Source organism: Lepisosteus oculatus, chromosome 14 (assembly GCF_040954835.1).
Source record: "Lepisosteus oculatus isolate fLepOcu1 chromosome 14, fLepOcu1.hap2, whole genome shotgun sequence".
Lineage (NCBI taxonomy): Eukaryota > Metazoa > Chordata > Actinopteri > Semionotiformes > Lepisosteidae > Lepisosteus > Lepisosteus oculatus.
In genome coordinates, this window is record NC_090709.1 from 38,651,327 (window position 1) to 38,679,122 (window position 27,796).

At 50.6% G+C, this 27,796-nt stretch overlaps 2 protein-coding genes across 6 annotated transcripts in view; both read right to left on the reverse strand.

Moving 5' to 3' along the window:
• Window positions 1-1,883: 1,883 nt before the first annotated feature.
• Window positions 1,884-27,796, reverse strand: part of LOC107076259 (BOLA class I histocompatibility antigen, alpha chain BL3-7-like) — a 78,035-nt gene continuing 52,122 nt past the window's right edge. The window contains exons 1-8 of one of the 3 annotated variants that reach the window (XM_069199007.1): window positions 10,206-10,394; window positions 8,998-9,258; window positions 7,558-7,836; window positions 5,871-6,176; window positions 4,500-4,598; window positions 4,262-4,279; window positions 3,432-3,494; window positions 1,884-3,148 (exon numbers count right to left, since the gene is read on the reverse strand). In XM_069199007.1, coding sequence (XP_069055108.1) covers window positions 3,445-3,494; window positions 4,262-4,279; window positions 4,500-4,598; window positions 5,871-6,176; window positions 7,558-7,836; window positions 8,998-9,258; window positions 10,206-10,263 — 1,071 coding nt within the window. In that variant the 5' untranslated portion in view covers window positions 10,264-10,394 and the 3' untranslated portion in view covers window positions 1,884-3,148; window positions 3,432-3,444. Of the gene's footprint in view, window positions 3,149-3,431; window positions 3,495-4,261; window positions 4,280-4,499; window positions 4,599-5,870; window positions 6,177-7,557; window positions 7,837-8,997; window positions 9,259-10,205; window positions 10,395-27,796 lie in introns of those variants that run through there. The other 2 variants (XM_069199005.1, XM_069199006.1) reach the window with 2 other exon arrangements.
• tap2a (transporter associated with antigen processing, subunit type a) lies at window positions 12,724-27,763 on the reverse strand. Of its 3 annotated transcripts, none has more exons than XM_069198975.1 (11): window positions 27,263-27,763; window positions 25,431-25,545; window positions 24,728-24,858; window positions 24,240-24,445; window positions 23,918-24,115; window positions 23,163-23,291; window positions 22,338-22,526; window positions 21,724-21,897; window positions 20,792-20,951; window positions 15,767-15,903; window positions 12,724-15,051 (listed from the first exon to the last, which is right to left on the reverse strand). In XM_069198975.1, the coding sequence occupies exons 1-11, from the start codon at window positions 27,756-27,758 to the stop codon at window positions 14,848-14,850; spliced, it is 2,139 nt and encodes a 712-aa protein (XP_069055076.1). In that variant the 5' UTR covers window positions 27,759-27,763; the 3' UTR covers window positions 12,724-14,847. The 3 variants fall into 3 exon arrangements, with proteins under 3 accessions (XP_069055076.1, XP_069055078.1, XP_069055077.1); XM_069198977.1 differs by lacking the exon at window positions 12,724-15,051 and adding an exon at window positions 15,219-15,314; XM_069198976.1 differs by lacking the exon at window positions 12,724-15,051 and adding an exon at window positions 15,325-15,452.

Below are 27,796 nucleotides of genomic sequence, written 5' to 3' on the forward strand. Positions count from 1 at the left end.
GTTTTCCACGAATGAAATGAAGGCCTCCATGCAGATTCTACACAGGCTAACACAGCGACTTGTACAAGACTCACAGGCAGGTGCTCTCTGGAGGGGTCAAATCCTGTATTTAACACCTGAATAAACATCAAAAACCCTTCTCAAACCCACAGCCCACCACAGAAAAACTACTCCCCAGCCGAGCCAGTGCATGAATTGATCACTCTTATTTGAACTTGATTCAAATTGAAGTCACATTGTCCTGTAACAAACTAAGCCTTTCACAGATAATTTACTTGTCTTCCCTGTGGAAATGATTCTCTTTACTAACAAGTCTGCAATTTGAGGTGAAGAAGCAGTTTTTCCTTTTTATTAAAATTTTTACTGATGACGCCTAAACCTGTTCAGGTCACAGGAAAAAAATAATACAGATAGACTGGACACTCCAGTTCATTAACACTGCACTGAGAGGTTAATACACACGGAGACTTTCTACGTCTGGGTCTATTACTCTAATTAGCCCAGTAATGGCCGACACTGACCTCGGTCCTCAGCCTGCGGGCTCTTGGTGTCCCGGGTTGTCTCTCCACAAGCCTGACGAGGGCTCTGTGCATTCATGAAGGTGTGAAATGAAGAGTAAACGAACTGATTCTTGATCGCGGCCAGTCCTTATACAAGCCTGCACGGCAGCGCCCTGATGACGTCATCACTCGCCGCCCGCCTGGAAAGCACCAACACTCCTGATAACATGTAAATGTGTTTCTGCCAACTTTAATTTTAATTTAATCAAATATAAATCAACATGCAGGTTTGACCGACTACATTGAAAACATTCTGCTGGTGCAATAATAATTATCCGAGTGCACTGAAGTGTCTTTACACTTAAATGTACTAGTCGCAGATACATATTTCGCCACGGTTCCTGTAGCTCAAAAAAGTTTAAATCAATGTAAATTTAATTCCGATCAGAGACACGTGGTTCTGAAAGTATCAAACGGGTCAGGACATGAGCTCTGGGTTGTTCAGTCTGTCTTCTGAATCCAACTGGAGCAGCAAATTCTTTCTGTAGAAATACAAGGAATTCTAGAAGTCCTTCCATTCAGACCTGAGTTCAGTACTGGGCATCAGAAGACTCTCTGCACCGACATTTGAGGGAACATGGAAACGCTGTTCCAGTCTCCCCAGGGCAGCACATAACTTAGGATTCTAGGTGTGAGTTGATTTCAACGGGGAGCACATTCTGTGTGGAGCTTGCACGTTCTTCTGTCATCCAGGAGGATTTCTTCTGATCTTATAAAAATGCTTCTGAGATGGGCCTTCTGACTTCCGAAAATGACCGGATCCACTGCTGCCTGAAGACAAAATCCGTCTGTTCCCTTAAAATCATCATTTCACAAAGCTGAGGGAGGCGGGGCTGTCTCAGTTCCTGCTTTCGGGACAGTCTCTGGGAATGTACCGACGTGTGCCGACTGCAAGGGTCTCTCGAGCACACTGGGCTGTGAAGTCCTTCACTGGAATGTCTTTTTGAACTCAGTTACAATTTGTTTGATGTGCTCCAGGGGTGTCATGTAAGCAGCAGCAGGTAAATGGTGACCCCAAAAAGATGTGCTCATTACAGTTATCTCATGGCGTTCTAATGAAAGTTCAGGAGCTCAGCCGAACTATTTGAGCAACACACAATCCTCACTTGATCACCTCAGTTCAGTTATATACTGTTCCACACATCACCCTCTCCTCTTCCTCACTCGTTTTCACATCCCCTCTCATTCCTCACGAATTGAAACCTGGTGCCTGTTTCCAGTACCTCCTCTGCGAAGGGCTTTCTGTAATGTTGTCGCATCCTTGAAAGACAAGTCCACCTAAGGACCTTAAGAAAAAGGAAGTAAATGGATTCCAAATCGGTGTCGATGAGAATTGAATTCATTTTTTTATTTAAAACACAGTATTTAAAACTTTATATTCAAAGTATTTACATAATATAGTCATTCATTTATAATAATAATAATTGCTTACACTTTTATAGCACTTTTCTGGACACTCCACTCAGAGTGCTTTACAGGTAATGGGGATCCTCTCCACCACCACCAGTGTGCAGCCCCACCTGGATGATGCGACAGCAGCCATAGTGCGCCAGAACGCTCACCACACACCAGCTCTCAGTGGGGAGGAGAGCAGAGGGATGGAGCCAGTTCATAGAGGGGGATTATTAGGAGGCCATGATTGGTAAGGGCCAATGGGAAATGTGGCCAGGACACTGGGGTTACACCCCTACTCTTTTTCGAGAAGCGCCCTGGGATTTTTAATGACCACAGAGAGTCAGGACCTCGGTTTTACGTCTCATCCGAAGGAAGGCGCCTGTTTACAGTATAGTGTCCCTGTCACTATACTGGGGCATTAGGACCCACATGGACCGCAGGGTGAGCGCCCCCTGCTGGCCCCACTAACACCTCTTCCAGCAGCAACCTTAGTTTTTCCCAGGAGGTCTCCCATCCAGGTACTGACCAGGCTCACACCTGCTGAGCTTCAGTGCGTTGCAAGTTGTGAGTTGCAGGGTGATATGGCTGCTGGCCATATCACCCTGCAACTCATCATTTATTTATTGAGATTCAATAAATACCCACCTCAGTGGATCAACCATGAAAAAAATCAATACCCTATAAACTCCCGAACCCTGAATAACAGAAGCCAGCGTTATATCACAAAACATAATCTATACACTGTAACAATCTATACAATGTAACAGCCTGTTAAATCCATTAATCATAGAAAGAGAGAAGTATTACAGACTAATGATCATATAGCATAATTTCACAGTGTCTTGGACTCCCAAAATCCAGGAAGTTATTTTAAGGAGTCAATCCATTGACATAAGTCAGAAAAAGAGACACACACACACAAAATATTTTTCTAGAACTAGCGATAGACAAGAAAACAGACCCACAAAGTTCGAAACCAACCAGTTCAATTACTGGTTTCCAGATCAATGCCAATTTTTAAAAAAATCTCCTGGTACAGTATCTATGAGGAGTGAAGGGCCGGGCTCCTGAGACAGGTTGTCTGCTGCTGCGACTTGTATAATGTAAGTGAAGTATTTCACTGAGTGATTATGTGTGTTAGACATACAGTATGGCTCCATCTCCTTGTGCAGTCTCAGAAGATGATGTCTCTCCTGGAAATACAGAAACACGGCAGTGACACAGTGTACAGGTGTCTCACACAGGTGTGTGTGTGTGACTAGAGTGTGTGTACAGGTGTCTCTGACAGGTGTGTGTGTGTGATTAGAGTGTGTGTACAGGTGTCTCAGACAGGTGTGCATGTGTGTGTGTGTGTGATTAGAGTGTGTGTACAGGTGTCTCAGACAGGTGTGTGTGTGTCAGTAGTGTGTGGTACAGGTGTCTCACACAGGTGTATGTGTGTGAATACAGATTATGTACAGAGGTGAGAGCAGGTACCTCAGATGGATCTTCATGCTTTAGCTGGGGGGTTGTTGGAGGAGTTGGAGTCGCTGTCAGAAGCTACAATGACACAACACATCCTGTTAGGACACACACTCCACAACACACCAACACTCACAGTGTGTCACTGTAACACAGAGGAGTGTGTGAGTCCTGATGACTCTCCACTCTCTCACCCCTAAAGCCTGGACATCATCACTGTGTCTACAGGTGAGTTTATACTCACAGTGCTGTTATTTCACACAGTAATTCAGAGAGAGAGGTGATCTATACTCACTGAGAGTCTCCATATCCTGAAACACTAATGACTGTGTCTACAGGTGAGTTTATACTCACAGTGCTGTTATTTCACACAGTAATTCAGAGAGAGAGGTGATCTATACTCACTGAGAGTCTCCATATCCTGAAACACTAATGACTGTGTCTACAGGTGAGTTTATACTCACAGTCCTGTTATTTCACACAGTAATTCAGAGAGAGAGGTGATCTATACTCACTGAGAGTCTCCATATCCTGAAACACTAATGACTGTGTCTACAGGTGAGTTTATACTCACAGTGCTGTTATTTCACACAGTAATTCAGAGAGAGAGGTGATCTATACTCACTGAGAGTCTCCATATCCTGAAACACTAATGACTGTGTCTACAGGTGAGTTTATACTCACAGTCCTGTTATTTCACACAGTAATTCAGAGAGAGAGGTGACCTATACTCACTGAGAGTCTCCATATCCTGAAACACTAATGACTGTGTCTACAGGTGAGTTTATACTCACAGTCCTGTTATTTCACACAGTAATTCAGAGACAGAGGTGATCTATACTCACTTGAAGCTTTGCCATATCCTGAAACACAAGAGAGAGACAGTTAGTGCTGAGTACAGTGTGGTTGTGTGTGTAGTACAGTGTGTATAGCAGTGTGTTTAGTACAGTGTGTGTGTAGTCCATTGTGTATAGCAGTGTGTGTGTGGTAGTGTGTGTAGTCCAGTGTGTTTGTATATAGCGGTGTGTGTGTGTAGTCCAATGTGTATAGCAGTGTGTGTGTAGTCCAGTTCCCCTCACTCACCTGTCTGTCTCTTCCTCCAGATGACAATCCCAACGACAGCGATGAGAACCAGGACTCCAACTACAACGATGATCCCAACGGGAAAACCACCCTTGGGCTCTGTAATCACACACAGACACCCCGTCACCCCAGTGTCACCCCACCCTCAGTCTAGAGTCACACATAGACACCCCATCACCCCAGTGTCACCCCACCCTCAGTCTAGAGTCACACACAGACACCCCATCACCCCAGTGTCACCCCACCCTCAGTCTAGAGTCACACACAGACACCCCATCACCCCAGTGTCACCCCACCCTCAGTCTAGAGTCACACACAGACACCCCATCACCACAGTGTGAAGATCACCCCACCCTCAGTTTAGAGTCACACACAGACACCCCATCACCCCAGTGTCACCCCACCCTCAGTCTAGAGTCACACACAGACACCCCATCACCCCAGTGTCACCCCACCCTCAGTCTAGAGTCACACACAGACACCCCATCACCCCAGTGTCACCCCACTCTCAGTCTAGAGTCACAGACACCCCATCACCCCAGTGTCACCCCACCCTCAGTCTAGAGTCACACACAGACACCCCAGTGTCACCCCAATGAGAAGATCACCCCACCCTCAGTCGTCACACACAGACCCCCCATCTCCCCAGTGTCACCCCACCCTCAGTCTAGAGTCACACACAGACACCCCATCACCCCAGTCTCACCCCAATCTCAGTCTAGACTCACACACAGACACCCCATCACCCCAGTGTCACCCCACCCTCAGTCTAGAGTCACACACAGACACCCCATCACCCCAGTGTCACCCCACCCCCAGTCTAGAGTCTGTCCAGAGTCTCTCCTGTAGTCCACACACTTCTTCAGTACTGGACACAGGTCTAGACTCATCCTGGGCTTTGTCATATATACAGAACAATCCACACTGCCTGTCCTGGTCAGTGACAGTCCCTCTCCTGTCCAGAGTCTCTCCTGTAGTCCACACACTTCTTCTGTACTGGACACAGGTCTAGACTCATCCTGGGCTTTGTCATATATACAGAACAATCAACACTGCCTGTCCTGGTCAGTGACAGTACCTCTCCTGTCCAGAGTCTCTCCTGTAGTCCACACACTTCTTCAGTACTGGACACAGGTCTAGACTCATCCTGGGCTTTGTCATATATACAGAACAATCAACACTGCCTGTCCTGGTCAGTGACAGTCCCTCTCCTGTCCAGAGTCTCTCCTGTAGTCCACACACTTCTTCAGTACTGGACACAGGTCTAGACTCATCCTGGGCTTTGTCATATATACAGAACAATCAACACTGCCTGTCCTGGTCAGTGACTGGACCTCTCCTCTCACTCCAAGCAGTCTCTGTCTCTCTTACCCCCTTCTCTGTGTCTTCCTGTCTTGTCATAGGAGACAGATATGGGCCTGTCGAGGCTCTTGTGATCCACACGGCAGGAGTACTGGTGTTTGTCTAGCTCCTCTCTCTTCACTGTCAGACTCTTCCTGATCTGGAAGGTCCCATCCATATTGGGAACCACCTCCCCACTCTCCACATCCTCGTGCAGCTCCTGTCTGTCTCTCCACCAGGACACCACGATGTCTCTGGGGAAGAAGCCGGTGGCCAGGCAGGTGAGCTCTGTCCTAAAGGAAGAGGGCCTCTGGAAGACGGACACATCGGGCTGCACTGGGGAGGGAACACAGGTAAAAGCGATGTGTGACTGACAGACGACCCTCTAGTCCTGCGAACCTGCAGTCGCTTGTAGGCTCGTAAGTTTTAGTCTTTCATATCTTTACTGGCTGATCTACTGAACAGCCTTGGTCAAATAGAGCATTTCTTCCCACATGTGAGGTGACAGACCTCCAGGAGCAACAAGCACCTTTTCACTCAACCTCAGATCTCAAAGATGGCAGAACTAATCTGTACTGTACCGTCAGTGAGGGGCTCAGGTCTCTATAAACCCTGCAGGGCTCTTCATCTGACCCTGACCCCACTGCTTCATCACTATTTTCTTCCAGTGTGGTAGATCCCAGACGTGGGGAAACCCATATTAGAATTTATTACTAAGCCCAAGTATGAGAAGCTGTTGCTTCCAGCCCTCCTGTTTTTATGAATAATATATTTCGACAGCCTGTGCTATGGCCAAGGCCGTCTAAAAATGGCCAAAATGGGAAATATGTCAGCTTTTGAAGCTCAGAAAAAATAAGCAGCCAGCGCTGAAGCAGAAAACCGGGTACACAAGCAGCAGAGCTGCTCAGCAGCCTGGAGCTGGAGTGTAGCAGTGGGAAGAAAATAAGAAAAAACCCTCAGCCTGGAGACTGGTATAGTAAGTTGGTTGACCTGTTTGTGCACAGGTAAGAAGTCAACGCCCTGGGTGAGGGGACAGGAGCACCGGTGTGAGGTTAGCAGAGACCAAACAAAAAAAAAACACAAAAAGTGGTGAAAAAAATTAACAAAAAGCAAAAAGCAAGTGTACCGCGGTGCCTCGTGACCTCCAGGCTGGGCGTGCCCTACTTAACAAGGTCCAGTCTGGTGAGCAGGGCGTCAGGCAAGAACTAAACAAGAGCTGAGTGTGTGAAAATAAGTGATGGGACAGGCAAACAATGCCCTAGGCAGATACAATCCCCTCCAGGACTGCCAGTGAAGAGATACTCCCCTTCCAGGGGTGTCCAGTGTGCCTTTATAGGAGCCGCCCAGCTGAGGCTGGACTACAGTCCCTTCTATACCAGGGCTCTGCCTCACAGACCAGAGCAGGATGCACAGCTCACGCCGGCTCCAGTGACTGCTGGAGTCTCACTCCCTGGGAGCTACGTGTCACCACCTAAGGCAGGGGAAAGCTTTGAAAAAAGATGAGTCCACAAGAAAAGTCCCTGCATTGAGGACTTGGCCCCTCACGGTGTCACATTGTGTGTATTCTGTATTCCTAAGCCTGGGGGGGTGTGTGGTTGTGTACTGGTTGATCTGGAGCTCTTCACCTGCATTGGTGCAAGGACAACTCTTTACCTAGATAGAAAGGCCTGATGACTTTTGTTTTATGATTTATCAGTAAAAGAAAGACTGGCGATACCTCCTCTCTCCAGAGTCTCTCTGCCGTAGTCCACATACTTCTTCAGCCACTCGATACACTCCTGGGTCAGGTAGGTCTTACTCCCCTCATTGAAAGCTCTGTTAGCGTCCCACTTCAGTTTGCTCTGGAAGGCCTGTGGCACTGGGGCCGTCCAGCTCAGTGTCTTCAGGTCGAACACAAGCCAGTCTCTCCCATCGTATCCGTACTGCTGGAACCCTCCTGTGGCTCCGGTCTCCTCGTCCCACTCACATCCATACATCTTCTGGAAAGTGTGGACACCTGCAGTAACACATGAAAATGAAACTGCTCAAGCACCAGACTGCTGCAGGAGGGCTGTTGACATTCTCTTACGTAAGAGTAGTCCAGGGGTGTCCAACTTGTCCCCCTGGAATGGGAACAAACACACCCAGGGGGAGATCTGTGTACTGATAAGCATCAGGGGCCTGAGTAATGTCCAACAGGGCCAGTATATCCTCTAGCATGACCTCGGAACTAGAGCTGAGGCAGCATGCATGGCAAGGCAGGAGCAGTGACTTGCAGATCACTGGAAACAGAATGAGAGACTGCGAGTCTGAGTCAGTGACGGGGTTCTTGCTCAGAGGGAGTGAGAGGAAACTGAAACACCTTCCCTCGTAGACTCAGAGCAAGCTGAGTTTCCTGGGGTAAGGGAAGCAAGAACAACACAGGTTCTCACCTTGATATTGACGTAAGACACAAGATGTGAAAGGGTTAATAACTTAAGTCCGTTCTGCCGGAAGATTAGACTTCTAAGCAGCAGGGGTTTATGGCAGGAAAGGGGGTTAACTGATAAGGATTCCAGATGCCAGCTACTGTAGGAAACTCCCTGGGGATTTAATCCCTGACCATTTGGCCAAAAAGCAGTAAACCGGCCAAACACGTGACCTCCCCCCTTTACCATAATAACGGAAAGGAAAGGATATATAACCTAAACGTTTGTACCAGCACTTTGAACAATATTTCGGTTTTGTTGTTTCTTGCGGGAAACAAGACTTCGGCTTTATTGTTCCTTGCATGCAATAAACTCATCTGTTTAACTTCATCTCGGGATCCAGAACCTTATTCCTTCTGTTACAACAATATTAAGTTTCCTTACAGACAGGGGAATCCAGGAGGCTGTTCCTGGAGTGTGCGGTCTCTGAGGAGGGACATAGGCGCAGTCTCACCCCAGCTGCACAGCAAGAGGACTGTGGAAATGTAGATCTGCGATACAGATCTTCAATACTGCACTGGCTTCAGGGTGTCCAAACACAGCGTCCAAATGTGTTTTAGGGGCTCACATTCCCAAGCAGTGAGAACCCCCCAACTGCTGACAACGAATCTTACAGACTTGAAGCGCAGGGTGTGAATGTGTTTAAAGCTGGCTGCTGACAAGGCTGAGAGACAGAGCTGAGAGCTGTACAGTACTGTATGTGTACTCACCCCCAGTCTGGTTGAAGCGCTGCATTGCAATTTGTAAATCTGCTTTGAAAACCTGTGATGTTCCAGTGTTTATCTGAGTCACTGTGTCCCAGTAGTCCTTCCCCACGTTCCTCTCTATCCACTCCGTCTTTGGCTCAGCCCTCTTGATGTCGCTGTCGTAGTGGACAAACTCCTGCCCGTCCACCAGGCCCACAGCAGTGTACTCAGGAAATCCACTGGCCCCAGTGACCCCGGTGTAGAAGTAGCGCAGGGAGTGGGTGACTGTGGGCAGAGAATTAGCACGGCCATTAATGTCTTCATCAATATGTCAATCAATCACTTTTATTATTATACAGCAACTTTTCAGAAAGAGCAATCTCAAGGCATTTTACTTAAATACAATAAAACAGAACAGCATATAGAAAATCCAATAAAATTTAAAATGTTATTTATTTATAGGTCAAGATACTGTCAGTATTACACAAACATCAATCAACAGGATTTATTGTGCTGTATTGTAGGCTAGAGACGTCCCACCCTTCTTGAATACAAGTAGAGCTGGTTATTAATTGTTATTAGCAATTGCTAAGCTTGAGACATTAGCAGTGGGATTCGAAATTCTGTCAGAAACAAGCTCACGCTGCCTTCCTGAGCAGCAGTCTGGGTCTCAGGACTCCTGGGTTCAAATCCCAGGAGGTGGCACAGCTGTTGTGTCCCTGAGAGAGCCCCAGCTGAGATCCACAACTACTTTACAAGAACATTACAACATTATAACCTTTCCTGTGGACAGAATAAGACAGCTGGTCTGGCACTAATCTGTAACTCTGGACAGGATACCGGCCACAGGGCAGCTGTGAGAAAAACGCTCGTTTCCAAACGAGATGTGGGTCCAAACTGTGATCACCAGGAGACCCTCAGGATACAGCTCTTCATACTTCCTGCTTGTACCAGTCAAGTGCGTCAAAACTATAACTGCGCCCCTGCGTTTACTGCACACCAACAGCTTCAACAGCAGACTTTCCCCAAGTAATTCTCAGACAAAACCCAGACACACAACACCCCTCACGACCGTCACAGCGGACACGTCCACATCAGGTTTTCTTCAGGTTCAGGACGGTCTGCGAGTTCAGCTCTTTGAGGAAACACAAAACGCCATCTTGCGCTCCGGCAGCTCCGACACCGCGATTAGCAACAACACCGTTCACAGACCCCGTTCCGCTCCAACTCACCCGCAGAGGCGGCCTGGACTCTGCACAGCGCCAGAACCAGGACCAGAACCGGAAACATGGTCTTTTGCGTCACGTAGCCCGCAGCCAGGACAGGGAACTCTGTTCTTTTTTTTCTGCCCTGTTCCTCAGTTGTGAAGAGTCTGGATGTGAAGGGCGGTGTCGGCTCGGTACAGCCCTCAGCTCCGAGAGGCGCTCCGCCAGTAGCAGCGGCCGCGTCACCAGACTCCGGGCAGAGCGGCGCCCTGCAGCTTGGGGACCGAAACCGAAACCGAAACCGTTCAGCACAGCACCGTTGTCGTTGTCGTTGTCGTTGTCGTCACGGAGAGCGCTCCAGCTCCCGGCTGCAGCTCGATCAGTTGTAGCAGTAATTATAGCTTTGTGGACCGGCGATCAAGTAAGTTCCATGCTAAAGATACCTGTGCAGCTTGTTCCACACCTCCACCACCCTCTGTGTACAGTAGAGCCTCCTGTCCTGACTGGAGGAGCTCACCCAGCTGTGTCTGGAGAGAAGCCAGGGTATCGGCTTCAACCACAGGGCTGGGCAGCTTGTTCCCCACCCCCACCACTCTCTGTGTACAGAAGAGCCTCCTGTCCTGACTGGGGGAGCTCACCCAGCTGTGTCTGGAGAGAAGCCAGGGTATCGGCTTCAACCACAGGGCTGGGCAGCTTGTTCCCCACCCCCACCCCCCTCTGTGTACAGTAGAGCCTCCTGTCCTGACTGGAGGAGCTCACCCAGCTGTGTCTGGAGAGAAGCCAGGGTATCGGCTTCAACCACAGGGCTGGGTAGCTTGTTCCCCACCCCCACCCCCCTCTGTGTACAGAAGTAACAACAACATAATAAAAACTTTATTTTATATAGGACCTTTAAAGGTGGCTTCTCACAGAGCTTTATAGAATGACAACAACAATAACAAATACACAAGATATGCACAATGAGAATACACAGATAGAGGAGACTGTAGATGACTGTAGTACAGCAGGAGCAGAGGGGTAAAGAACAGAGCAGATTTGATTTTTTAAGAACTTTATTTTCTTTTCACAAATTAATACAGGGAATCACAAAATAGACAGCTTTACATTAATATACATACTTAAAACAGTATATATGATCACCGCTCATTAAGTTTTGACACGGTAACTCTTGTTCTGGTGCAAATCTGAGTCTCTTCAGTCTGAAGGGAGTGTCCCGCACTGACAGGCTGGGGGAACTGAGTCTCTTCAGTCTGAAGGGAGTGTCCCACACTGACAGGCTGGGGGAACTGAGTCTCTTCAGTCTGAAGGGAGTGTCCCACACTGACAGGCTGGGGGAACTGAGTCTCTTCAGTCTGAAGGGAGTGTCCCACACTGACAGGCTGGGGGAACTGAGTCTCTTCAGTCTGAAGGGAGGGTCCCACACTGACAGGCTGGAGGAACTGAGTCTCTTCAGTCTGAAGGGAGTGTCCCACACTGACAGGCTGAGGGAACCGAGTCTCTTCAGTCTGAAGGGAGTGTCCCACACTGACAGGCTGGGGGAACTGAGTCTCTTCAGTCTGAAGGGAGTGTCCCACACTGACAGGCTGGAGGAACTGAGTCTCTTCAGTCTGAAGGGAGTGTCCCACACTGACAGGCTGAGGGAACTGAGTCTCTTCAGTCTGAAGGGAGTCTCCCACACTGACAGATTGCTAGTTAAAGGTACTTGATAAATAAGACAGGAACAGGCTGATCATTAAAGATAAGGAGGTTCGGTTTGTGGCTGCAGAGAGTCGACAGTTAAGAGTCTGTGTTCCTCACCAGAAAATAAGGTGCCTTTTTATTAAAAAGAATGCCTGTTGTCTCAGGCCCTGGTTTCTTTTCAGAATTTACATCCCATTTTCAGGAGTCACCTTCTGCAGCTGCTCTCAGTACAGATTCTTCATTACCCAGAACTACATTACCCAGAAGGCACTGACTACTGCCTTCAGTCAGCTGACCAGGTGGAGAAAGGCGATTGGTCGGCTAGGATTTAAAAAGCAGGAAGTGGAGTCTCCCAGTGTTACTGCAGATGGAGCAGAGACCTGCTGGAGCTGGGAGAGCCAGTGGAAGAAGGAGCAGATGGAGAAGAAAGGTTGTGGGTTTGAACTGGTTTCACAGCAAAGCCCACCACTCTCCTGCACACAAGGCAAGACCAGCATTTCATCTCCCTCAGAATTGAGCCCAGTTCAGCAGGAGCTGTTTGTTTAGCTTTAGGCATCATTTCAACAGTCTGGAGTAGTTTGTTTGCACTCTAGTTCTTATCCCTAGTGAAACAGAGTGGGAAGAACCTGCTGCTGCTCTGTCACTCCACACTCCTGCCAGGGGGAGAGGAGTCAGTCAGGAGGATCAGCTGTTCTGAGCCCCAGGCAGCAGAGTCGCTGGCTGACCAGAAGCTGAACCCAGCAGTGTTTCAGCTCAGAGAGGACAGCAGGCCTGTCCTGTCCCCATGTCCAGCAGATCTGGGCCTAGTTGACAACCCCAGCCCCCCTCTGCAGCTCTCAGGACAGACTCACTCACAGCCACAAGGTAAGGAAACACAGGGCTCTTTATTCACAGTGCAGCACACAACACTCCAGAAACCACAAGACAAACCCCCTAGTTCTCCGATCGCGGCCAGTATGGATACAAGCCTGCAGGGCGCCGCCATGACAGTCCGCAGCGCCCTGATGACGTCATCACTCACCGCCCGCCTGGATAGCGCAAATATCACCAATAAAATGTTAAGTTAAAGTTTGCGGGTTTCTGCGAAATAAAACTGTAAACGCCAAATACAAAACAAAACGCAAGTTCGATTGAACATTATTATTTATTAGCAGAGTGTGGTGGTGGCAACTTCACAAAGCGAGCCCACAAAGTTAATCGGATAATTTATGTAAACATTGACAAAGCTCAGGAAGCGGAATTGAACTGTATCCGTTTATGTGACTTGGCAACAATTCCGCTAACGTGCGCTTCACCTGCTGCTTGAATTTGAATGATCCAGATTTAACACCTGCAGAGAGTCTTTTTTTAAAGATTTTTTATTTATTTATGCTTAACAAAACAACAAACATTACAATACAAACAAGAGTACATATAACAATTCCAAACAAAAATATCGTCAGGGGTACATACTACTACATCAATTCAAGTTATGAAAAAAGATTAAACAAATTAAGTAAAAATAATGTCCGCACCGCTTTCCTTTTTTTTGCATTTTGAAATAGTCTGCAAATACCCCTTAACTTCCATTTTAAAATGCTCAAACACAGGGTACCTCCCAGACCACTTCATTTTATGTATGTGATAACGTGCCAATATAATAATTAAATGTATTACAAAAGAAATGTTTATATTGTTTTCACTGGGGCTGAAACTTAACATAATATCTTTTTCAACAAAACAAATATCAATATTCGTCTCTTCTTTTAAATAATTCTGCAGCTTAGTCCAGAACATTTTTACCCTGGGACATAACCAAAACAAATGCTGAATAGTTTCGGGGCTATTGTCACAAAAAACACATTTGTCATCTATATTAATTTTAAATCGTTGGGTAATGGAGTCTTAATCTACCGCGTCTAGGAAGTTTGTAGCCGAACCGGAAAGGACGACACCGTCACCATGGCAGCCGGGCGGGGTCAGAGGTTAAACTCGGCGTTTCCGGCGAGGCCAACCTGCCCGGCGGCTCGCTGCCCGGCGACCAGTGACGCGGCGACGCTGATTGGCTGAAAAACGAGCTCTCCCGTAGCCAATAGGAATCCCGAAATAGGTTTTTTCTTTAATGCAGTATTTTTAGTGACACCCCAATCCTTTCACCCCTACCTGCAGCAGTTTTACCGTAAAGGAACAAGACAGGCTTAATTCCAGTTTCTTTAGGCGTCACATCACCCCAGTGTAGTGTGGTCTCCCTTAAGAACATAATTCATTTGCTCATTAGTAGGTAAATAACCCTAAGGTCCTACAGAAGAGCCTCCTGTCCTGACTGGAGGAGCTCACCCAGCTGTGTCTGTAGAGAAGCTGGGGTATCGGCTTCAACCACAGGGCTGGGCAGCCTGTTCCCCACCCCCACCCCCCTCTGTGTACAGCAGAGCCTCCTGTCCTGACTGGAGGAGCTCACCCAGCTGTGTCTGGAGAGAAGCCAGGGTATCGGCTTCAACCACAGGGCTGGGCAGCTTGTTCCCCACCCCCACCCCCCTCTGTGTACAGCAGAGCCTCCTGTCCTGACTGGAGGAGCTCACCCAGCTTGTTCCCCACCCCCACCCCCCACTGTGTACAGCAGAGCCTCCTGTCCTGACTGGAGGAGCTCACCCAGCTGTGTCTGGAGAGAAGCCAGGGTATCGGCTTCAACCACAGGGCTGGGCAGCCTGTTCCCCACCCCCACCCCTCTCTGTGTACAGTAGAGCCTCCTGTCCTGACTGGAGGAGCTCACCCAGCTGTGTCTGGAGAGAAGCCAGGGTATCGGCTTCAACCACAGGGCTGGGCAGCTTGTTCCCCACCCCCACCCCCCTCTGTGTACAGTAGAGCCTCCTGTCCTGACTGGAGGAGCTCTCCCAGCTGTGTCTGGAGAGAAGCCAGGGTATCGGCTTCAACCACAGGGCCGATTTATATTGATACTCTTGTCCTGTTATGAATCTATTGTGTTGGACAGGAGGCTGTTGCATCCATGTGGTCACTGGTCACCGTTCTCCTCGGTGAAGAGCCGCTCCCTCAGCCTGTAGTAGCTCCCCCTGCTGGCCATCAGCTCCTGGTGCGTGCCCTGCTCCAGCACCCTCCCTCCGTCAATCACAATGATCTGATCGGCCCTCTCCACCGTCTTCAGCCTGTGAGCCACAACCAGCACTGTCCGAGAGCAGCCAGAGAGAGCCTGCTGGATCTGAGACACACACACACAGTATTACTACACACACACACAGTATCACTGCACTGACACTGAGACACACACACAGTATTACTACACACACACAGTATCACTGCACTGACACTGAGACACACACACAGTATTACTACACACACACAGTATCACTGCACTGACACTGAAACACACACACAGTATTACTACACACACACAGTATCACTGCACTGACACTGAGACACAACCAGCACTGTCCGAGAGCAGCCAGAGAGAGCCTGCTGGATCTGAGACACACACACACAGTATTACTACACACACACAGTATCACTGCACTGACACTGAGACACACACACAGTATCACTGCACTGACACTGAGACACAACTAGCACTGTCCGAGAGCAGCCAGAGAGAGCCTGCTGGATCTGAGACACACACACACAGTATTACTACACACACACAGGATCACTGCACTGACACAGAGACACACACACACAGTATCACTGCACTGACACTGAGACACACACACACAGTATTACTACACACACAGTATCACTGCACTGACACTGAGACACACACACACAGGATCACTGACACTGAGACACACACACACAGGATCACTGACACTGAGACACACACACAGTATTACTACACACACACACAGTATCACTGCACTGACACTGAGACACACAGAGAGACACTCGCTGTCACACAGTGGGGTCAGGACAATCACACTGACCGCGTGCTCACTGTCAGCGTCCAGACAGCTGGTGGCCTCGTCCAGGATGAGGATCTGGGGGTCTCTGATCAGAGCTCTGGCGATGGCGATGCGCTGCTTCTCTCCCCCAGAGAGCTGGGCGCCCCGATCCCCCACATCTGAAACACAGCGCAGTGGAGGTGTCAGGTGTCTACATCACTGTGTCAGTGTGTCACTGTATCTATATCAGTACAGTGTCACCTGTGTCGTAGCCCTGCTCCAGCGCAGTGAGGAGTGACTCTACATCACCGTGTCAGTGTGTCACTGTATCTATATCAGTACAGTGTCACCTGTGTCGTAGCCCTGCTCCAGCGCAGTGAGGAGTGACTCTACATCACTGTGTCAGTGTGTCACTGTATCTATATCAGTACAGTGTCACCTGTGTCGTAGCCCTGCTCCAGCGCAGTGAGGAGTGACTCTACATCACTGTGTCAGTGTGTTACTGTATCTATATCAGTACAGTGTCACCTGTGTCGTAGCCCTGCTCCAGCGCAGTGAGGAGTGACTCTACATCACCGTGTCAGTGTGTCACTGTATCTATATCAGTACAGTGTCACCTGTGTCGTAGCTCTGCTCCAGCGCAGTGAGGAGTGACTCTACATCACTGTGTCAGTGTGTTACTGTATCTATATCAGTACAGTGTCACCTGTGTCGTAGCCCTGCTCCAGCGCAGTGAGGAGTGACTCTACATCACCGTGTCAGTGTGTCACTGTATCTATATCAGTACAGTGTCACCTGTGTCGTAGCCCTGCTCCAGCGCAGTGAGGAGTGACTCTACATCACTGTGTCAGTGTGTTACTGTATCTATATCAGTACAGTGTCACCTGTGTCGTAGCCCTGCTCCAGCGCAGTGAGGAGTGACTCTACATCACCGTGTCAGTGTGTCACTGTATCTATATCAGTACAGTGTCACCTGTGTCGTAGCTCTGCTCCAGCGCAGTGAGGAGTGACTCTACATCACTGTGTCAGTGTGTTACTGTATCTATATCAGTACAGTGTCACCTGTGTCGTAGCCCTGCTCCAGCGCAGTGAGGAGTGACTCTACATCACTGTGTCAGTGTGTCACTGTATCTATATCAGTACAGTGTCACCTGTGTCGTAGCCCTGCTCCAGCGCAGTGAGGAGTGACTCTACATCACTGCGTCAGTGTGTTACTGTATCTATATCAGTACAGTGTCACCTGTGTCGTAGCTCTGCTCCAGCGCAGTGAGGAGTGACTCTACATCACTGCGTCAGTGTGTTACTGTATCTATATCAGTACAGTGTCACCTGTGTCGTAGCTCTGCTCCAGCGCAGTGAGGAGTGACTCTACATCACTGTGTCAGTGTGTTACTGTATCTATATCAGTACAGTGTCACCTGTGTCGTAGCCCTGCTCCAGCGCAGTGAGGAGTGACTCTACATCACTGTGTCAGTGTGTTACTGTATCTATATCAGTACAGTGTCACCTGTGTCGTAGCCCTGCTCCAGCGCAGTGAGGAGTGACTCTACATCACTGTGTCAGTGTGTTACTGTATCTATATCAGTACAGTGTCACCTGTGTCGTAGCCCTGCTCCAGCGCAGTGAGGAGTGACTCTACATCACTGTGTCAGTGTGTCACTGTATCTATATCAGTACAGTGTCACCTGTGTCGTAGCTCTGCTCCAGCGCAGTGAGGAGTGACTCTACATCACCGTGTCAGTGTGTTACTGTATCTATATCAGTACAGTGTCACCTGTGTCGTAGCCCTGCTCCAGCGCAGTGAGGAGTGACTCTACATCACCGTGTCAGTGTGTTACTGTATCTATATCAGTACAGTGTCACCTGTGTCGTAGCCCTGCTCCAGCGCAGTGAGGAGTGACTCTACATCACCGTGTCAGTGTGTCACTGTATCTATATCAGTACAGTGTCACCTGTGTCGTAGCCCTGCTCCAGCGCAGTGAGGAGTGACTCTACATCACCGTGTCAGTGTGTCACTGTATCTATATCAGTACAGTGTCACCTGTGTCGTAGCCCTGCTCCAGCGCAGTGAGGAGTGACTCTACATCACTGTGTCAGTGTGTCACTGTATCTATATCAGTACAGTGTCACCTGTGTCGTAGCCCTGCTCCAGCGCAGTGAGGAGTGACTCTGCATCACCGTGTCAGTGTGTTACTGTATCTATATCAGTACAGTGTCACCTGTGTCGTAGCCCTGCTCCAGCGCAGTGAGGAGTGACTCTACATCACCGTGTCAGTGTGTTACTGTATCTATATCAGTACAGTGTCACCTGTGTCGTAGCCCTGCTCCAGCGCAGTGAGGAGTGACTCTACATCACCGTGTCAGTGTGTCACTGTATCTATATCAGTACAGTGTCACCTGTGTCGTAGCCCTGCTCCAGCGCAGTGAGGAGTGACTCTACATCACCGTGTCAGTGTGTCACTGTATCTATATCAGTACAGTGTCACCTGTGTCGTAGCTCTGCTCCAGCGCAGTGAGGAGTGACTCTACATCACTGTGTCAGTGTGTCACTGTATCTATATCAGTACAGTGTCACCTGTGTCGTAGCCCTGCTCCAGCGCAGTGAGGAGTGACTCTACATCACCGTGTCAGTGTGTCACTGTATCTATATCAGTACAGTGTCACCTGTGTCGTAGCCCTGCTCCAGCGCAGTGAGGAGTGACTCTACATCACTGTGTCAGTGTGTTACTGTATCTATACCAGTACAGTGTCACCTGTGTCGTAGCCCTGCTCCAGCGCAGTGAGGAGTGACTCTACATCACTGTGTCAGTGTGTCACTGTATCTATATCAGTACAGTGTCACCTGTGTCGTAGCCCTGCTCCAGCGCAGTGAGGAGTGACTCTACATCACTGTGTCAGTGTGTCACGGTATCTATATCAGTACAGTGTCACCTGTGTCGTAGCCCTGCTCCAGCGCAGTGAGGAGTGACTCTACATCACTGTGTCAGTGTGTTACTGTATCTATATCAGTACAGTGTCACCTGTGTCGTAGCTCTGCTCCAGCGCAGTGAGGAGTGACTCTACATCACTGTGTCAGTGTGTTACTGTATCTATATCAGTACAGTGTCACCTGTGTCGTAGCCCTGCTCCAGCGCAGTGAGGAGTGACTCTGCATCACTGTGTCAGTGTGTTACTGTATCTATATCAGTACAGTGTCACCTGTGTCGTAGCCCTGCTCCAGCGCAGTGAGGAGTGACTCTACATCACCGTGTCAGTGTGTCACTGTATCTATATCAGTACAGTGTCACCTGTGTCGTAGCCCTGCTCCAGCGCAGTGAGGAGTGACTCTACATCACCGTGTCAGTGTGTCACTGTATCTATATCAGTACAGTGTCACCTGTGTCGTAGCCCTATTCCAGCGCAGTGAGGAGTGACTCTACATCACCGTGTCAGTGTGTTACTGTATCTATATCAGTACAGTGTCACCTGTGTCGTAGCCCTGCTCCAGCGCAGTGAGGAGTGACTCTACATCACCGTGTCAGTGTGTTACTGTATCTATATCAGTACAGTGTCACCTGTGTCGTAGCCCTGCTCCAGCGCAGTGAGGAGTGACTCTACATCACTGTGTCAGTGTGTTACTGTATCTATATCAGTACAGTGTCACCTGTGTCGTAGCCCTGCTCCAGCGCAGTGAGGAGTGACTCTACATCACTGTGTCAGTGTGTTACTGTATCTATATCAGTACAGTGTCACCTGTGTCGTAGCCCTGCTCCAGCGCAGTGAGGAGTGACTCTACATCACTGTGTCAGTGTGTCACTGTATCTATATCAGTACAGTATCACCTGTGTCGTAGCCCTGCTCCAGCGCAGTGAGGAGTGACTCTACATCACTGTGTCAGTGTGTCACTGTATCTATATCAGTACAGTGTCACCTGTGTCGTAGCCCTGCTCCAGCGCAGTGAGGAGTGACTCTACATCACTGTGTCAGTGTGTCACTGTATCTATATCAGTACAGTGTCACCTGTGTCGTAGCCCTGCTCCAGCGCAGTGAGGAGTGACTCTACATCACTGTGTCAGTGTGTCACTGTATCTATATCAGTACAGTGTCACCTGTGTCGTAGCCCTGCTCCAGCGCAGTGAGGAGTGACTCTGCATCACTGTGTCAGTGTGTCACTGTATCTATATCAGTCCAGTCTCACCTGTGTCGTAGCCCTGCTCCAGCGCAGTGAGGAGTGACTCTACATCACTGTGTCAGTGTGTCACTGTATCTATATCAGTACAGTGTCACCTGTGTCGTAGCCCTGCTCCAGCGCAGTGAGGAGTGACTCTGCATCACTGTGTCAGTGTGTCACTGTATCTATATCAGTCCAGTCTCACCTGTGTCGTAGCCCTGCTCCAGCGCAGTGAGGAGTGACTCTACATCACTGTGTCAGTGTGTCACTGTATCTATATCAGTACAGTGTCACCTGTGTCGTAGCCCTGCTCCAGCGCAGTGAGGAGTGACTCTACATCACTGTGTCAGTGTGTTACTGTATCTATATCAGTACAGTGTCACCTGTGTCGTAGCCCTGCTCCAGCGCAGTGAGGAGTGACTCTACATCACTGTGTCAGTGTGTTACTGTATCTATATCAGTACAGTGTCACCTGTGTCGTAGCCCTGCTCCAGCGCAGTGAGGAGTGACTCTACATCACTGTGTCAGTGTGTTACTGTATCTATATCAGTACAGTGTCACCTGTGTCGTAGCCCTGCTCCAGCGCAGTGAGGAGTGACTCTACATCACTGTGTCAGTGTGTCACTGTATCTATATCAGTACAGTGTCACCTGTGTCGTAGCCCTGCTCCAGCGCAGTGAGGAGTGACTCTACATCACTGTGTCAGTGTGTCACTGTATCTATATCAGTACAGTGTCACCTGTGTCGTAGCCCTGCTCCAGCGCAGTGAGGAGTGACTCTACATCACTGTGTCAGTGTGTCACTGTATCTATATCAGTACAGTGTCACCTGTGTCGTAGCTCTGCTCCAGCGCAGTGAGGAGTGACTCTACATCACTGTGTCAGTGTGTTACTGTATCTATATCAGTCCAGTGTCACCTGTGTCGTAGCCCTGCTCCAGCGCAGAGATGAAGTTGTGTGCGTTTGCACTCTCAGCTGCTCTCTGTACTCTCTCCAGCGGACAGTCTGGGAGTCCGTAGGCAATGTTGTCCCGGATGGATCCAGAGAACAGAACCGGCTCCTGACCGACCATGGACACCTGAGAGAGAGAGAGCAGCCCTGAGTCACACTGAGGCGCAAGTGTAGGACAGTGGAGTATCATTACTGTGGAATAGCACAGTATTACTACTGTCACACAGCACAGTGCAGTACAGTGTTATTACTGTAGTACAGTACAGTATCGGTACCTCGCTGTGCTGTAGTACCGTGCAGTACAGTGTTATTACTGTAGTACAGTGTTATTACTGTAGTACAGTATCGGTGCCTCGCTGTGCTGTAGTACAGTGCAGTACAGTGTTATTTCTGTAGTACAGTATCAGTACCTCGCTGTGCTGTAGTACAGTGCAGTACAGTGTTATTACTGTAGTACAGTACAGTATCGGTGCCTCACTGTGCTGTAGTACAGTGCAGTACAGTGTTATTACTGCAGTACAGTGCAGTATCGGTGCCTCACTGTGCTGTAGTACAGTGCAGTACAGTGTTATTACTGCAGTACAGTGCAGTATCGGTACCTTGCTGTGCTGTAGTACAGTGCAGTACAGTGTTATTTCTGTAGTACAGTATCGGTACCTCGCTGTGCTGTAGTACAGTGCAGTACAGTGTTATTACTGTAGTACAGTGCAGTATCGGTACCTCGCTGTGCTGTAGTACAGTGCAGTACAGTGTTATTACTGTAGTACAGTATCGGTGCCTCGCTGTGCTGTAGTACAGTGCAGTACAGTGTTATTACTGTAGTACAGTATCGGTACCTCACTGTGCTGTAGTACAGTGCGGTACAGTGTTATTACTGCAGTACAGTGCAGTATCGGTACCTTGCTGTGCAGGTAGCTGTGCTCGTACTCCTGCAGCAGGTGTCCGTCCAGCAGGATCTCTCCCTCCTGGGGCTCGTAGAATCTCTCCAGCAGACTCACACAGGTGGTCTTTCCTCCTCCTGAGGGTCCGACCAGAGCGGTGATCTGGCCAGCCTTCAGCTCCAGAGACAAGCCCTGTGAGAGCACAGAGGTCAGGGTGTCCACAGGGTGCCTGACTAGCAATGGAGTAACACTTCAGCACTGTTACACTGGTATTACACTGTTATAGACAGTATATAAAGGGTTCAGGGTTACTGGACTGATACAGACAGGAAACAATGTTCAGACACAGTGCTGTCTCTGCAGGGCTCAGCTCCTAAGTCACTGTATAATTTTTGACAGTCTGAGCAGGAAGGAGGTGTTATTACACGTGTATTACACTGTTATGACTGTGTTATAGACAGTATATAAAGGGTTCAGGGTTACTAGACTGATACAGACAGGAAACACTGTTCAGACACAGTGCTCTCTCTGCAGGACTCAGCTCCTCAGTCACTGTATTGCTGACAGTCTGAGCAGGAAGGAGGTGTTACTACACGCGTATTACACTGGTATTACACTGTTACAGACAGTACCTGGAGGGCCGGCCGGTCGGGCCTGCTGGGGTAGGAGAAGGTGACGTTCCTGAACTGGACGTGTCCTCTCAGAGAGGGGGGCTGCAGGCTGCCCTCCGCACACACCTGGGGCCTCCTGTCCAGGTACTCGAACACCTTGCCGGCCGCGCCCACCGAGTTCAGCATGTCCCCGAAGACGTAAATCAGAGTCTGGGATGAAATCCATAAACACAGACCGGGAGCAAACGTTTTAGCAAGAAATCTTGTCAGGATTGTTTGCTTTTAGTTTGTATTTTTAAATAGTTTGAAGGCCATATCATCCAGTTTAGTGAAAAGAGTCATTACTACGGAACACGTAAAGGTTTATCCCAGGCTGAAAAGAGAAGGAAACACAAACCTCTCTTCAGCAGGAATAAACCTGTACTTGTTCCTTTGCAGCCTACCCATGCTGACGCAGCTCCCTACTCAAACTGATCAATGACTATTACAGCAACAGAAGTGAACTTCTCAAGTAAAACTTTCCGGCTCTCTTGAATATCATGAAAGAATAACAAAACTGAAGTGAATTTTGGAATCTGATAGTGATGCTGTGATGTGAAGTGAGGATAATGTAACGTGATTATAGTGCTGTAAATTTTAAATGAGAAAAATGTACAAGTACTGAAAAGACAATAGTCACTACTTATAATTCTTCAAGAATTATATTCAATTTATAAAATGATATTCACTAGATTTAAGTGAGTAGTATTTCATTCTGATACATGTTCTGCTTAAAAATTTAAATACATTTGTCCTTAAATCTATGCTGTTGAATACAAACCAAGGCAACTAGGAACACAGACACACCCTAATATTTCTCCCCAGGTCCTTCTGGTAGAGGAGGAAGGAGACCAGGTTCCCTGTGGTCATCTGTCCTGTCTGGATGAAGAGTCTCCCAAAGTAGAGCATGATGACCTGCATCCCCAGAGAGACGAGCTGCAGCAGAGACACAGAGCTTATACACACTGACTGGACACTCCAGTACACTGACACTGCACTGAGAGAGAGGGGTTCATACACACACACTGACTGGACACTCCAGTACATGAACACTGCACTGAGAGAGAGAGGGGTTCACACAGACACACTGACTGGACACTCCAGTACATGAACACTGCACTGAGAGAGAGAGGGGTTCACACAGACACACTGACTGGACACTCCAGTACATGAACACTGCACTGAGAGAGAGAGGGGTTCATACAGACACACACTGACTGGACACTCCAGTACACTGACACTGCACTGAGAGAGAGGGGTTCATACACACACACTGACTGGACACTCCAGTACATGAACACTGCACTGAGAGAGAGAGGGGTTCACACACACACTGACTGGACACTCCAGTACATGAACACTGCACTGAGAGAGAGAGGGGTTCATACAGACACACACTGACTGGACACTCCAGTACATGAACACTGCACTGAGAGAGAGAGGGGTTCACACACACACTGACTGGACACTCCAGTACATGAACACTGCACTGAGAGAGAGAGGGGTTCAGACAGACACCCTGACTGGACAGGATGTGAGGAGGACAGCGGTCTGGACTCTACCCTGCGGAGGAGCAGGTACACAGCCCTGACGGTGTCTCTCCTGGTCTTCAGGAGGTGAGTGTCCTCCAGCCTGCTGTCGTATCTCCTGGCCTCGCTCTCCTCAGTGTTGAAGCTGCGCAGAGTCCTGATGCCCGACACTGACTCGCCCGCCGCCTCGTTCGCCCTGGCCACCGAGTCCTGCACCTCCTTCGACAGCCTCTGCAGGACACGCGACAGTGAGAGCACAGGTGAGACAGGTGGGATAGTGCCTGCCCTGGGCCGTACCTGGTAGGACAGGTGGGACAGGTGGGACAGGTGGGATAGTGCCTGCCCTGGGCCGTACCTGGTAGTAGGTGTCGTAGACGTTCTGCAGCAGGCCCGTCACGGGCGTCTCGGTCAGCATGAGCAGGGTGAGCTTCCAGAACAGGCTGACCATGAGGGCCAGCATGCCCACGGTCCTGACCAGCGTCCGGAGCAGCACGTTCACGTTCAGGGCCACCGTCATGCCCATCAGCCTGGTGTCAGTGGCCAGCCGGGAGGTCAGGTCCCCTGCAGGGCACAGCGGGGGCGGGTCAGCGCGAGAGCAGGCCCCCGAGAGCCACGGGCCTCTGTGGCCCCGACACCCCACAGCCCTACAGGTGGGATTCAGGGTTCCCCACAACCGGCTCCTGTCCAGTTACCACCTGCTCGTGCCACAGGGCAGCTCGGCCCTCGGGGCTCGGGGGTCAGAGTTCAGGGGGCTCAGGGCTCTGGGCAGCTCGACCCTTATGACTCAGGGGGCAGGGGGCTCAGGGGTCTCAGGGGGCAGGGGACTCAGGGCTCCTCTCTCACCTGTTTTGGTCGTTTCGAAGAAGCCGACCTCCTGTCGCACCAGAGCGCCGAAGAGCAGCACCTTGATCCTCCGCGAGAAACCAGCGATGCAGCACATGAACAGGCCCCCACGACACCCCGCACACAGAGAGCTGTGGACACAGGGCACCCCCAGATCAGAGCACTGCTGATACACACAGACACACCCCGCACACAGAGAGCTCTGGACACAGGGCACCCCCAGATCAGAGCACTGCTGATACACACAGACACACCCCGCACACAGAGAGCTGTGGACACAGGGCACCCCCAGATCAGAGCACTGCTGATACACAAAGACACACCCCGCACACAGAGAGCTGTGGACACAGGACACCCCCAGATCAGAGCACTGCTGATACACACAGACACACCCCGCACACAGAGAGCTCTGGACACAGGGCACCCCCAGATCAGAGCACTGCTGATACACACAGACACACCCCGCACACAGAGAGCTGTGGACACAGGGCACCCCCAGATCAGAGCACTGCTGATACACACAGACACACCCCGCACACAGAGAGCTCTGGACACAGGGCACCCCCAGATCAGAGCACTGCTGATACACACAGACACACCCCGCACACAGAGAGCTCTGGACACAGGACACTGAGCACTGAGAGAGACAGACAGGTCTCACCTGCCCATGGAGAAGACACTGAGAGAGACAGACAGGTCTCACCTGCCAATGGAGAAGAGGCCCATGAACAGGATGGCCGTCAGGAAATTGCTCTGCTGGTACTGGGAGCCCAGGATGTCGATCACCTTCCCAGTGTAGAAGGGGATAAACATCTCACCTGCCCACAGACACACAGAGTCAACACACACGAGCTGCTGGACTGTCTCCTGTCCCAGTGTGCCCAGTGTGAGAGGAGTGGAATGGGCTATGTGTTAATCAGAAGCTCGTCAGCAGCAGTGTTCACACACTCTGTACACACACGAGCTGCGGGACTGTCTCCTGTCCCAGTGTGCCCAGTGTGAGAGGAGTGGAATGGGCTGTGTGTTAATCAGAAGCTCGTCAGCAGCAGTGTACACACACTCTGTACACACACGAGCTGCTGGACTGTCTCCTGTCCCAGTGTGCCCAGTGTGAGAGGAGTGGAATGGGCTGTGTGTTAATCAGAAGCTCGTCAGCAGCAGTGTTCACACACTCTGTACACACACGAGCTGCGGGACTGTCTCCTGTCCCAGTGTGCCCAGTGTTCCCAGTGTGAGAGGAGTGGAATGGGCTGTGTGTTAATCAGAAGCTCGTCAGCAGCAGTGTACACACACGAGCTGCTGGACTGTCTCCTGTCCCAGTGTGCCCAGTGTGAGAGGAGTGGAATGGGCTGTGTGTTAATCAGAAGCTCGTCAGCAGCAGTGTACACACACTCTGTACACACACGAGCTGCTGGACTGTCTCCTGTCCCAGTGTGCCCAGTGTGAGAGGACTGGAATGGGCTGTGTGTTAATCAGAAGCTCGTCAGCAGCAGTGTTCACACACTCTGTACACACACGAGCTGCGGGACTGTCTCCTGTCCCAGTGTGCCCAGTGTGAGAGGAGTGGAATGGGCTGTGTGTTAATCAGAAGCTCGTCAGCAGCAGTGTACACACACTCTGTACACACACGAGCTGCTGGACTGTCTCCTGTCCCAGTGTGCCCAGTGTGAGAGGAGTGGAATGGGCTGTGTGTTAATCAGAAGCTCGTCAGCAGCAGTGTTCACACACTCTGTACACACACGAGCTGCTGGACTGTCTCCTGTCCCAGTGTGCCCAGTGTGAGAGGAGTGGAATGGGCTGTGTGTTAATCAGAAGCTCGTCAGCAGCAGTGTACACACACTCTGTACACACACGAGCTGCTGGACTGTCTCCTGTCCCAGTGTTCCCAGTGTGCCCAGTGTGAGAGGAGTGGAATGGGCTGTGTTAATCAGAAGCTCGTCAGCAGCAGTGTTCACACACTCTGTACACACACGAGCTGCTGGACTGTCTCCTGTCCCAGTGTTCCCAGTGTGCCCAGTGTGAGAGGAGTGGAATGGGCTGTGTGTTAATCAGAAGCTTGTCAGCAGCAGTGTACACACACTCTGTACACACACGAGCTGCGGGACTGTCTCCTGTCCCAGTGTGCCCAGTGTGCCCAGTGTGAGAGGAGTGGAATGGGCTGTGTGTTAATCAGAAGCTCGTCAGCAGCAGTGTTCACACACTCTGTACACACACGAGCTGCTGGACTGTCTCCTGTCCCAGTGTGCCCAGTGTGAGAGGAGTGGAATGGGCTGTGTGTTAATCAGAAGCTCGTCAGCAGCAGTGTACACACACTCTGTACACACACGAGCTGCTGGACTGTCTCCTGTCCCAGTGTTCCCAGTGTGCCCAGTGTGAGAGGAGTGGAATGGGCTGTGTTAATCAGAAGCTCGTCAGCAGCAGTGTTCACACACTCTGTACACACACGAGCTGCGGGACTGTCTCCTGTCCCAGTGTGCCCAGTGTGCCCAGTGTTCCCAGTGTGAGAGGAGTGGAATGGGCAGAGGCAGGACTCACAGAGCACGGCGAGGGCCAGGAAGACGAAGGCGGCGCCCATGGGCAGCAGGTCGGGCCGGTAGAGGCGCAGCACGCGCAGGAAGAGCCCCCGGGCCGCCCTCTCGCCGCCCCCCGGCGCCCCGCCCTCGGGGAAGCTGCCCTCCCAGAAGAGCGCGGCGGCGGCTGTGGCCCCCAGGCGCAGCGCGGCGAACCCGGGGCCCCCGGTGCCCAGGGGCCGCCCGCCCAGCGCCAGGCGCCCGCTCTCGTAGGCCGGGCCCAGCAGGCACAGGGCCGCCAGCCCGCGGCGCCGCGCCCCGCCCGCCAGCCGCCACAGCGCGGCCAGACGCAGGCCCGCCAGCAGCCAGAGCCGCGCCAGGCGCTCGGGGGCGAAGGGGCCCCGCGGGGCCGGCAGCAGGAGGGAGGAGCCCCGCTCCAGCCCCGCCCACAGCGCCAGGTCGCAGGCCAGCAGCGCCGCCCACGCACACACACCGCGCAGGGCCTGAGGGAGGCCGGGCATCGCACCTGCGGGACAGAGAGAGAGAGTGAGCCTGCAGG